The following is a 13,217-nucleotide window of genomic DNA, read 5'->3' on the forward strand; positions in this document are numbered from 1 at the left end:
TGTAATAGATTGAAAAATGGTGGCATAACTAGAAAACGAGCATATGGACATATGGTTTTTTTCCTATGTAAAAGGGAGCGGTTTCTTTCCTAGAAACCTAACCCAGGTTCTGAGATCTCGGGTCCATTAGGGTCTTAGCTTCTGGAACCATAAACTGAAGCTTGCAATTGGCGAATGAACACAGACTCAGAAATATACGTTCAATATAATTTATTGTGGATAACAAGTGTAGAAATTTAACGACGCAATAATACAGACAATAGTGAAACAACTCGATTCACGCCAACTCTCGTACACCCTGCCTACATAATATATACACCCTGTTAGGATAAACCAGCTATTTATCACTGTAATTAATACTATTTATAGGTACTGAAATATACCGCCCCGATACCCAATATATACGTTAATCTAGTGGCTACATGGCTTACTCCTATGTATACGAAAGTAGACGACGGACGCTACATCTACATGTATACCCTACTATATGAAACTACATTATAAACTTCATAGCGTTACCTAGTACTAGTGGCTACGTATACCCTATAGCTAGGTATAGAACTAGATAGAGTCAGGCAGTCTAGCGAGGACTTGAATCTGACTAACTAAACTATTGTAAAGCACGCAAATTTATAGGTAACGTGAGGCAAACAGCACGTGCATTATTCGCGCCAAATCCACTCGGAACTCATCCGGTCTGACTACATGTTCCGAACGTAATAAACAAACAAGATGGAGGACGAAACGTGGAAACGAAGCAGACGTAAAATCACACTCTAAATTTATCGTTTTTCCTGAACTTCTACATTCCTCCCCCCTTAAGTCAAATGTACTAACATTTGGCTAATGAAAATTTGGACACTTCTCGTAGGGAAACAAAAAAAACACAACCATGACAAGTAAAAATTTCCAAGATACATCAAACCACTACGGTAAGTCTATGAGCTCGATTTACATGATAGCTTTAACTTAGCCTAGTACTAAACAATTTCACAGTGATAAACTTATGTCAAATAATCTCGCAACACACTCAATCACACTGGACCAATACTGGAAAAATGTATTACAAAAAAAAATGTTTACAAACAAACATTCAAGATATTTTTTTCTGGAATCCATATACAGTGTACAAAGATTAGACTCCATTTACAACCATACGGCCAACGATATTGACACAATCTTACAACAAATTACTGACAGAATATGAGTATAAAATTCCTGAAATATTTACCACAAATAATCTTCTCTCAAATTTAACACAAATAATAAGCACAGCGTATAACAATAATGCCCTGGTACACTAAGAATTTTATCAAAAATCCTTTAGATAACAATGAGTTATATAAGAAAACCATATGGGAAGAATCCATTACTAACAAAAACAATTCATGAATTCAGTCACAACATAGGCAAAATAAATTTATAATTATACTAATTATAAATATAGCAGGAACTTAATTCATTACTAAAACGATATTTTGATTCATGAATCAGTTACATGCACAATAATCAATTACAATGAAAAATACAATATCAAGGTAATTACAACATTTGGCTACCAGGCATTTAGATACAACAACAGCACTGTGCATATGTAATTATAATACTGAAGTCCAATAACTAACCCTCCACACTGGATATACATGTAGTTAATATTCTTCAAACATTTCAAATTAATGTCTGATGGGGCATACACTTCTTGTGTAGGTGCGCGACCGCGTAGCCACTTGACCTGGTCTCGAATAATGGCTTGACCCCGACCAAGAGGTACTACCTCTTGGCCCCGGGCCACACTGATTGTCCGCGACGTCAATATGCTGGTGGAAGTACCACCGGCTTCCTGTTGGCGTTGGCGCGAGGCCTCCTCACGTCGACGGCCCATTTCCTCAGATACTTTTACCACAGGCATCCTGAAAACCCCTGGATTTACATATTTGGAATTTGGAAGTTGCCTTCTCACTACACATAAAGGCTTAGCCTCCTGTTGCGACAGCTTATGCCGGCTGACATAATGCCTCAGCAGCTGATTCCTGCGCACAAACTTCAATGGACATCTGGTGCAACAGAAGTATGTAATCTCCTTCCTATGGATTTGGTTCCAGTGGAGCCTCATCGCTGCACTGGTTGAAAAGGGCGTTGTCCCACAGGCTGGGACTGGGCAGGCCATCCCGGACTCCCACGCTGGGTTTAAATCAGTGTCCAGGTCGTCAACCTCCTGTACTGGTACTGTGGTGTCTAGAATATCCATGATCTATAAAATATAACAAAGAATGTCTCATTTCAATGTGTTATACAATAATTGGACTGTTTCCGTAGGAAAGCTGAGTACATGGGCACTTGTTAATATTTTTTTTAGAATTTCAAATGAGTTTTCACACCCTATATCCCACTTAAACTTTTTGTTTTTTTCTGGTAAGCATAGTAAGAGGTGAAGCTATAGCCGAAACATTTGGTATAAATCTCCGATAATAGCCAGCAAGACCCAAAAAGCTTCTAACCTCACTAACATTTGAAGGTGAAGGCCAGTCCCTAACAACCTTGACTTTGCCAGGGTCACAACTGATTCCTGCTGCTGAAACTAAATGGCCTAGATAGGAGACAGACGTTTGAAATAGGTCGCATTTTTTCGCTTTAAGCTTGAGATTAGCTTCCCTAATACACTGAAACACATCCCTAAGGTTTTTAAGGGCAACTTCAAAGGTGTGACCAAATACAATTACATCGTCTAGATAACACAGACATTTGGTCCAATTAAGACCACCCAGTACTAATTGCATGAGCCTAGAGAAGGTAGCAGTGGCGTTACAGAGCCCGAAGGGCATCACGTTAAACTCGCACAACCCCTTATGAGTGCTGAAGGCTGTTTTCTCCCTGTCTGCCTTACTCATACGGCATTGCCAGTATCCACTAGCTAAATCAAGGGTACTAAACCATCTAGCCCCAGCTAAGGTGTCCAATGCATCGTCTATCCTAGGCAAAGGAAATGCATCCTTTTTGGTAACTGCATTCAACTTACGGTAATCTATGCAAAAAACGTACTGATCCATCTTTCTTAGATACCAAGACTACAGGGGCTGCCCATGGGCTATTACTAGGCTGTATAATACCATCCCCCAATATTTTGTCTAACTCTTTCTCTACTACACATTTTTGAGATTAAGAAATGCGTCTAGCAGGTATTCTAATTGGAGGCTCGTCACCAGTATTTACTGTGTGTTCAACTAATTTTGTCTGACCTATCTCTCCCTTTGGACTTTGGAATATGTCACGATATTCAATTACCAAATTTGTGGCCATCTGTTTCTCTGACGGTGTCAGTTCCGGTGATAACCGGCTTACCATTGGCTCTAAATAATCAGGTAGTGTTCTAAGGTTCCCCTCAACTTCTTCTATTTCATGAACCCCATTTACCGAGGAGACGTCGCCCACAATAGTATTTTGCTGTAATCTGATAGACTTTCTACCGAGGTTCATGACAGAGAGACTAATCTCTTTACATGAGGTCTGTAGCTATCAATAGCTCCCTCTATATAGCCCTTAAAATGACACTCGGAGTTAGCTGTCAAGGAGACAGTTTCACACATTCTTATACGGGCACATCCTTTATACCCTTCTGTGACTAAATTGACACACTGACCCTCCAACCTGAGGATCTTATCCCTAAAATGGATTTCACCACCATGGTGACTCAGGAAATCTACGCCTAGAATTCCTGTCAATTGGTCCAACCTAGCCACTACAGCCTCCTGTTCATATATTAATCTGCCTACTTTAAACTTAAAATTGGCTTACCAGCCACCGCTAGCTTGTCACCGGAAGCGGAGCTCAGCATAATACCACTGCTTTTCAACTCCGGCCTACTGGACTCTGGCATAGCACTATATACATCCTCAGTAACTATTGTCACCGCAGAACCTGAATCCACAAGATACCGTGAACCTTGACCACAAACTGTAGCATCTATAAATAGACAACCTTTAATAATAGCATTTAAGCTAACCTTAGTAAGCCCTTCTGATCTTACATCAGATGGTAACTCTCCACCTAGAGCTGAGACACCGGTCAAACTTTCGGGCTCAAGCTTGACCGAAACAAGTTTTTTTGATCAACTGACTGTGGACAATCCGCTATAAAATGACCAGTCTGATCACAGCGATAACATCTTTTCTCAAATGCCTGACATTGACCTTTGCTACTGTCCTGACCTCTACCTCTGCCTCTACCTCTACCACGCACAGCACGAGTGAGTTGCTTCCCTAGTTTCTCAAAACCTTCAGTCAAAAGAGTAACCAAATCCTGACTTTGTTTGTCACCTGTGGAACTATTGCTCTGTATAGTCTGAACTTGACCTTGTTCTATCTCATCAACAAAAGCTTTAGGTTTCCTATCAGGTGTACTTAACTCTCTATTGAAAGCCTCAAATTCGATGGCTAGTGTAATTGCAGCCTCCAAAGAAGCTGGGTGATGAAACTGGACATGGCGTTTCATATCCATACTGCTGAGCCCATGAATAAATTGATCTATAACATGCACTTCTGAGGATTCAGAGGACACACCAGGAAAAGCTAAACCAGCCAGCCGCCGTAACTCTCTACCATAGCTTACTAGGCTTTCATTATTACTCCGGGACTTATGCTTAAGTTGGCATCTATAGGCAGTCTCCCTCACTGGGGGGTCAAATTGAGAAGCCAGAACATCCCTTATTTTCCCAAAGTCATTTATTTGAGCCAAGGTTAATGTCCCTAACACTTTTTGAGCTGGACCACGCAAGCTCATTGCTAACTGTTGAGCTTTTTCATAATTTCCCCATTGATTCCACAGGGCCACCTGTTCAAAGTGTATAACACATAGGATGACTTCTATCCTGAGGAGTATTGCTTTCCCAGCCTACATGAGGCTTGTTGAATGTTACGGGCGTTCTTAAGGGGTACCCAATGATGATGGAGTAATAAGAGTTGTCTCCCCATCTCACTGGGACCTGTATATTCATGAGAGCTGGCCCTTATGTTTGGATTTAACCCATACTGTGACTGAGGGGTATCAGGTACAAACACACTATCTTCACCCGACTCCAAATAGCTAACAGCCCCGTACTGATGTCCCTCCCCATAACTAGAAATGTGTTGAGGTGGAGGAGGACGCGGAGGAGGAGGCCTCGAGCTACCCTTTACTTTAGTATGGTCTCCATACGAGACAGTGTTCGGTCTAGCCCCAGTGTCGTTAATAGGGCCAGATATATCTCCCCGACTGTAGAATTTACTCGAGTCCCCGACTCGAACCTACTACCCAAAGCTTGCGTAGTTGTACACACATCCCTAGAAGATCTATACACATCAGCGGCGCTTACAGAGGGTGGGGTGGTAATACTAGTTGTAATACTCATTCCTACAGGCCAAGTATATGTATACGACGACGTTCTACCCTTTGAAGTCATATCTGAACTATATCCACTCGCCATTGCTTCAGACTAAATTCACTTAACTATGATTAAAATTTACGAAAAATAGTGCCCAAAATGGGTTGCCAAGATCCTGGTCAGTACAGCACCAATGTAAAAGGGAGCAGTTTCTTTTCTAGAAACCTAAACCAGGTTCTGAGATCTCGGGTCCATTAGGGTCTTAGATTCTGGAACCATAAACTGAAGCTTGCAGTTGGCGAATGAACAGACTCAGAAATATACGTTCAATATAATTTATTGTGGATAACAAGTGTAGAAATTTAACGACGCAATAATACAGACAATAGTGAAACAACTTGACTCACGCCAACTCTCGTACACCCTGCCTACATAATATATACACCCTGTTAGGATAAGCCAGCTATTTATCACTGTAATTAATACTATTTATAGGTACTGAAATATACCGCCCCGATACCCAATATATACGTTAATCTAGTGGCTACATGTGTAATAAACGATGATTGCCTCTGTGGGTTCATGTGTTGTTTATTTCAAACATAGTAACGTTTAGCAGCCCACCAAGATGGCCGGGCGGAAAGCATGGTTTTCAAGGGAGATCACTCTAATGTAAACTCAATGAAACTATCAGTGCGTTCGTTTTACAATACTTATTACAATTCTCCCCCTTGGTTAAGATCTCATACAATATCACAATAATCTGTTATACGAGTTATATGAACTGATTAATCTTTACCATGTCCAATTCAATCAAATTAAATCTTACTTTCAACCAAGTCCAATGTATTCAATGTTTGTAATTTTCACTATTCATTTTTCAGCACCATAGTTAGAAGTATTAATGATGACTAGATTTCTCACTGACTAGAACATTATCATTATTATGATTGTCCACATGAATAGTTCATAAAGTAAACACTCAATTCAACTGGATAACTCAACTATTGAACTAAACTAAACTACTAGAAATCAAGGTAGACTGCCTTAAAATCTGAAGATTGCTAGGGATTATTCTGCCCTTTAACACAACAATCTTCTAACTACATATACTGCTAGCTAGCCTATTTACAAACAAAGTCTTTGAACCGGTTAGGCAACTTGCGTTCCCTGGTTGGACGGTTTAATATGGGACTGTCTTTCCGCTCGGACACTTTCTCCGGAGTAGATGGAGTCTGACTCTGTTTGACCGGAGTCGCAGGTGTTACAACACTCGGTGTGACCTCAGGTTCATTCGAAACCATGGGTGGTTCGAACTCATGATCCACTTCTGGAGTCTCGGCTGATCTTGTGTTCCACTCTCCGTAGTCTGTTCGTTTTCGCACATGATCGATGTGACGTCTGATCGTGTGTCCTTCATTTATGGTCACTGTATAAGAAACTGGACCTGTTTTAGCCTCAATCTTCCCTGGTAACCACTTCGGACCTTTTGCGAAATTCTTAACATAAACCTTGTCCCCAGGTTGCAGTGTAGATGTTCGATCTTTCGACGACTTGTCGTGATACATCTTTTGTTTACTCTGCCGTTCTGTAACCTTTAGTTTTAAGTCTGGCCGTACTAAATCGAGTTTGGTTCGAATCCGACGTCCCATCAGTAACTCACAGGGAGCCACTCCAGTGGTTGTTTGTGGTGTTACTCTGTAAGTCAACAGAAATCGAGCTAATTTCTGTTCTACATTCCCCTCGGACTGTTTGCGAATTCCATCCTTGATTGTTTGCACGGCTCGCTCAGCAAGTCCATTTGATGCTGGATGATAAGGAGCACTCCTGACATGCTGAATACCATTTTGCTTCATGAAGTGTTTGAACTCATCACTAGTGAAGCTAGGGCCATTATCTGATACGATCATCTCAGGTAGTCCATGTGTGCTGAATGTCACCCTGAGTTTCTCTATTGTCGCTGATGACGTAGAGCTGTTCATAACATGAGCCTCAATCCATTTCGAGTGAGCGTCTATGATCACCAAGATCATCTTGTTCATGAATGGTCCCGCATAGTCTATATGTAGTCTGGACCATGGACGACTAGGCCATTCCCAGGGATGTAATGGGGCCTCAGGCGGGGGTTTCCTGTGTAATTGGCAAACTCCTTACTGTCTCTTCTAAATCTGAATCTAGTCCTGGCCACCACACATATCCTCGGGCGAGATTTTTTATCCTGTTCTCTCCAGGATGACCCTCATGCAGACTCTGGAGCATGGTTGGTTGACCCTTCAGGGGTATGATTACTCTACTCCCCCTGAGTATACATCCGTCTTGAATACTGAGCTCTGACCTGACCTTAAAATAGGGTGTGATTAACTGGTCGGGACTCTTAGCTGGCCAACCTGATTGCACCAAGTTTCGCACTCTGGACAAGACTGGGTCTTGATCTGTCCACTGCCTAATCTGGGTTGCATTAATGGGCGAGTCCTCGATCTGTTCCATAGCAAGGATTACCTCCCCTGGTACTGGAGGTTCTTTGGATAGTTCTAACATAGGTAAGCGACTCAATCCATCCGCATAATTCCTTTGTCCTTCACGATAGACAAGGGTATACTCGTAAGCTGCCAGCGTTAATGCCCAACGTTGGATACGTGCTGCAGAAAGTTCTGGCACTCTCTTATCCTCCTTCAGTAGACCTAACAGCGGTTTGTGGTCTGTATAAAGTGTGAAAGGTTGTCCGTACAGGTATTGATGAAATTTCTTCACTCCAAACACCCATGCTAGACCTTCCTTTTCCAAGTGTGAGTAGTTCCTCTCAGCTGGTGAAAGAGTACGAGAGGCATAACCGACAGGTCGTTCCGAACCATCTTCCATCTTCAACGCTAACACTGCTCCTATTCCATAAGGAGACGCATCACAACAGAGTATGATGGGTTTTTCAGGGTCGTAGTGCACCAGCACTTCTGCTGACATCAACAGCTCCTTAGCCGCTTTAAATGCCTTATCTTGCTGTTTCTCCCACTTCCATTTGCAGTTCTGTGATAATAATTCATGCAGGGGAGACAACACTGTCGACAGGTTAGGTAGGAATATGTTGTAAAAATTCAACATTCCCAGGAAAGCCTGTAGTTCCTTTACATTGTTCGGTGGAGGCATACTCTGAATGGCCTTCACCTTGTCAGGTATAGGATGTATGCCCTCCTCTGACACCCTGTGTCCTAGATAAATAACCTCTTTAGCTAGGAAAATACATTTCTTCCGTTTTAACCGTATCCCTCTGGATGCCAACCTTTTAAGTACCTTTTTTTGGTAAGCATTGCTGAGATCAAGTTTGGTGAATTCCTTTCCACCACTTAAGGTTGAGTATAAGTCATCGATTTTCGGAATCGGATAATTGTCTAACTTCGACACCTCGTTGACCGTTATTTTGTAATCGCCACAAATTCGTACCGACTTATCCTCCTTAACAATAGGAACAATAGGTGCGGCCCATTCCGAAAACTCAACAGGCTTGATAGTACCCTCCTTGACCAACCGATCAAGTTCTGATTCTATCTTCTCTCGTAGAGCGTATGGTACTGATCTCGGTTTGAAATAACGTGGTCTGACATCAGGCTCAATATAGATGTGTGCTTTCACACCTTTCACTGTACCAAGTTCCTCTGTGAAAACCTCTTTAAACTCGTGAACGATATTTTCAACGCTGTCTGGCACTTCAGGCTCTAATTTGATAGTGTGAACTATCTCAGTCCAATCCAGCTGTATTTTGTTAAGCCAGTCTCGACCCAATAGGCTTGGGCCATTCCCTTCCACTACGACTAGTGGTAGTCGTTCTGCTTGGCCTTTGTATGATACATTCACTTTGCCAACTCCCAAAATAGGAATTTCCTCACCTGTATAAGTCTTAAGCCGTTTCTCTGACTTCCTAAATGCTACGCGAATTCCCTGCTGTCTCACTGTAGCATGACTTAAAATGGTAGCAGATGCACCTGTATCGACCTCCATTTGAACTGAGCGACCTTCAATGTTCATGTTCACTAGGTATGGGTCTTTCTTACCCTCGGATAGACGAAACATGGAATAAACCTCGTTGTCATCATCACTATCATTTAGGTAGTGTGTTCCAGTTGAGCGTTTCTTATCCCCAAAACTGCTCGGTGTCGTTTTGTGTTTCACATGCTTTTGTGTATTTTGCTTCCCTGATCGACATTTCTTGGCAATATGTCCTTTCTTTCCACAAGAAAAACATTCCGCATCCTTGAATTTGCATTCAGCCCTTGGGTGTTTACCACCACACCCTGAGCAATCATATTTATGATCCATGTTTTTGACAACTTTAGCACCATGTTCATGCTGGCCTTTAGACCTGTTACTAATCTTATGTATTTGGGTGGTCGCTGATTTGGTTTGCTGTAGATCTGCGACATTCTTACTAGCCATTTCCATTGCCGTGGCTGTGTACAGTGCCATTTTGAATGTCAATTGGCCCATTGATAACAGACGCCTCTGAATCCTGTCATCGTTTACACCACATACCAATCGATCTCTGAGCATACTTTCAAGAGTGTCCCCAAAATTACAGTCTTCTGTTAAGCGACGTAATTCTGCTACATAGTTAGCAACTGATTCGCCATTTTGTCGGAATCTATTATGGAATTTGTACCTTTGTACGATTTCTATAGGTTTCGGATGTTGATGGTTTTGTACGAGAGTTTTCAGTTCATCAAATGTCTTATCGCCCGGTTTAGCTGGGGCTACCAAACTGCTAATCAGTTTATACGTTTTGCCGCCACATACCGATAACAAAACTGACCTTTGTTTTCCTGCATCGGTAATCTCGTTGGCTGCGAAGTAATGTTCCAACCGTTCAACGTATTGGCTCCAAACCTCCGTTTCACTTTTAAACTCGTCGATTTTCCCAAAAGTCGCCATCCTGTTCTGTGTAGTGTGTACCTCGTCCACTTCCTCGTCGCCAATTGTAATAAACGATGATTGCCTCTGTGGGTTCATGTGTTGTTTATTTCAAACATAGTAACGTACAGCAGCCCACCAAGATGGCTGGGCGGAAAGCATGGTTTTCAAGGGAGATCACTATAATGTACAACTCAATGAAACTATCAGTGCGTTCGTTTTACAATACTTATTACAACATGGCTTACTCCTATGTATACGAAAGTATATAGACGACGGACGCTACATCTACATGTATACCCTACTATATGAAACTACATTATAAACTTCATAGCGTTACCTAGTACTAGTGGCTACGTATACCCTATAGCTAGGTATAGAACTAGAAAGAGTCAGGCAGTCTAGCGAGGACTTGAATCTGACTAACTAAACTATTGTAAAGCACGCGAATTGCATTATTCGCGCCAAATCCACTCGGAACTCATCCGGTCTGACTACATGTTCCGAACGTAATAAACAAACAAGATGGAAGACGAAACGTGGAAACGAAGCAGACGTAAAATCACACTCTAAATTTATCGTTTTTCCTGAACTTCTATTTTCTTCTTTTGGAATTAACTCCCATTTCAATTAACCTACAAAAAGAGAAAACGATTATGCAGAAATATCATACTGTGTTTGGGACTTTAGCAAGTCTTCCTATGTAGACTTTCAATATTAAAAAATCGAATTAAAATAATCAAGACAAGATAGATACTAATAATAAACAGACAAATTTCAATATCTTGACATTTCAATAATTTGAAATAATTGATTATTGAGACGGCTACTTCCGTTAAGAGAAAATAACGTCATTAACGTCGTTCCTATGAACACTCTAAACTCTGTTAGCACGAAATGATTTCAAAATTTAAGACCTTATTTACTTTTGTTTATATGGCCTATCGTTCAAATAAATTATTTATTCTTTACGTTAAGATCCGTCGCTTCGTGCGTAAAGGGGTTTCCCACGCCTAAAAAAATGTGATGCAGGCGAACCGGATATAGATTGACCAATCAAAAAAATCATCATGGTTACCCGCTACCGGTCCCTAGTGAGCGGAGCGCAGCCTGGCGGAGAGTAGAGAACTAAGGGAAGGGAACCAGTCTAGAACCAGTCTACTATTATTTTTATTTCTATTCTGTTTTAACTTCTTAATACTAAGTAATTTTATTTCTTATATAATATTATCGCAGAATGGCGATCAGCGATTCAGTTAAAAATTAGGTATCCGGTAATAAAATAAAAAATATATTGCCATCGATTTCCCATCATGCCTCGCTCATGCCGCCATTTCCTCAAAGCCAAGCCGGGAACACGCGAACACACGGGAATCACTTGATTGATCGATTTCTGACACTCTTCAAAGATGGGTGATAAGATTGATATGAGTCTCGATGATATTATCAAGTCTAACAAGGGTTCAAAAAGAGGTGGAGGCCGAGGAGCGCGAAGAGGAGGTGGCCGAACGTCAAATCGAGGGGGTAACCGGGGTGGAAGACGCCAAAGTGGAGGAGGTCGTGGTGGTGGTGGTGGAGTCTACAGAGAGGCGGAGTACAGCGGCGAGGACGTGCAGCAGGCAACAGAAACAACTACTCCAGAGTAATTTGTTTTCTTTGCTTAACATGTGACAAAAATGTTTCAGACTGCAATCTGATTCTGTACTTTCTTATAAGGTCGTGTATACGTATACATAAACAACTTGCATTGCTTTGTTTTGGTTCAGCATTCATCAAAAAGCGTTGTCCGATTGCATGTATTTGACGTTTAGCATGGAGCAAATGCTAAGTTTCTAACAAATACAAGATAAACAACTCCCATAAGCTGATCATTTTCTGTCAAGATGGCAGAAATACTTGGATTTGTTTTAGTTTTATGGACAACCGAAATAAAGCCTAGGGAATGAGAAAAGAAGAAAAAAGTACTGTTTAATTTTTTCATGATCAATATATTAAACACGAGTTTTTTGTCTTACAGCCAAAGGAACTTCCAGATGTGTGGCAGCATGACATGTACGATGGTACACCAACATTTAAAAGGACATTGGGAGGTGGCGGTGCAGCAGCTGGGTCACAAGGAAAACTACACATATCTAACCTGGACTTTGGTGTGAATGACTCTGATATACAGGTAAGTCATCTTAGAACACTTATTAACCTGTAATTTACATTAGGGGAGGTCATCCTGAAATAACTAAAGGTTGAACTCATATTAACGGAGACCGTCCCTTCTGTGACGTCATACGTTTGTTACGTCGCTATTCGAATCCCGGCAAACATATTTTATTTCCCCTACCCATCTATTACAACCCGCTTCTGAAATCGGCATTCGAGCAAGTATTTCGTCTAGAACGTTTTCCAGTGTTAACTTGAAGTGTAAAGGTGTGCCAATCGATAAAGACTAACAAGGGTAAATGAATAACACAAAATGTTGAAAAGTGCTACGTATTCGCCTATTTTTTAACATTTTTAGGCCAAAATTTAAGGGGTATTAGAAAGCAAATCGGTCATAATTTGAAAAATAATGCGGTGAGGTATACTTTTTATTGGCTTTTCGTATTGCAAATAAGCCAATCTTCATAGAGATTCTAAAAAATGGATTTTTCTTGAGATCATTTTTTCAGAAGAAAAGAAAACATGACTATTTTTATGCAATTTTTCACTAAAATTTGGTCCAAACTTAAAGTGAACAGTCGGGCAAGGATGGCTAAAGTCGGTAAAAATGGTGTGAATGTATCCAGTATAATTTCTTATGAAATAGAAAAATAAAATCTCTCGCCAAAATCTGTCTGCGTACGAAGAAATTAATTTAAAGTATGGGAATCCTAAAATGTCCTCCCGGCTGACTATGTCCGTGGTTACATTTCCACGCAGCCTCGCTTTCAATGCTTTCAAATGGTTTTTCATTTCAATGGTCAGAACTGGG

The 13,217-nt window shown here is 41.1% G+C and overlaps 1 protein-coding gene across 1 annotated transcript; it reads left to right on the forward strand.

Annotated features, from left to right (window-relative positions):
* Positions 1–11,555: 11,555 nt before the first annotated feature.
* Positions 11,556–12,417, forward strand: LOC138324613 (THO complex subunit 4-like). The gene is made up of 2 exons (XM_069269666.1): positions 11,556–11,894; positions 12,270–12,417. Exons 1-2 carry the CDS (start codon positions 11,662–11,664, stop codon positions 12,403–12,405), a joined length of 369 nt encoding a protein of 122 aa, XP_069125767.1. The 5' UTR covers positions 11,556–11,661; the 3' UTR covers positions 12,406–12,417.
* Positions 12,418–13,217: the final 800 nt, after the last annotated feature.

Source organism: Argopecten irradians, chromosome 5 (genome assembly GCF_041381155.1).
Source record: "Argopecten irradians isolate NY chromosome 5, Ai_NY, whole genome shotgun sequence".
NCBI classification, from domain to species: domain Eukaryota; kingdom Metazoa; phylum Mollusca; class Bivalvia; order Pectinida; family Pectinidae; genus Argopecten; species Argopecten irradians.

Bases quoted from the DNA above. Each gene is read 5' to 3' on its own strand.
- LOC138324613 (XM_069269666.1), top strand. From the start codon at position 11,662: ATGGGTGATAAGATTGATATGAGTCTCGATGATATTATCAAGTCTAAC. The intron at 11,895-12,269 runs GTAATTTGTTTT...TTTGTCTTACAG, and splicing joins ACAGAAACAACTACTCCAGA to CCAAAGGAACTTCCAGATGT.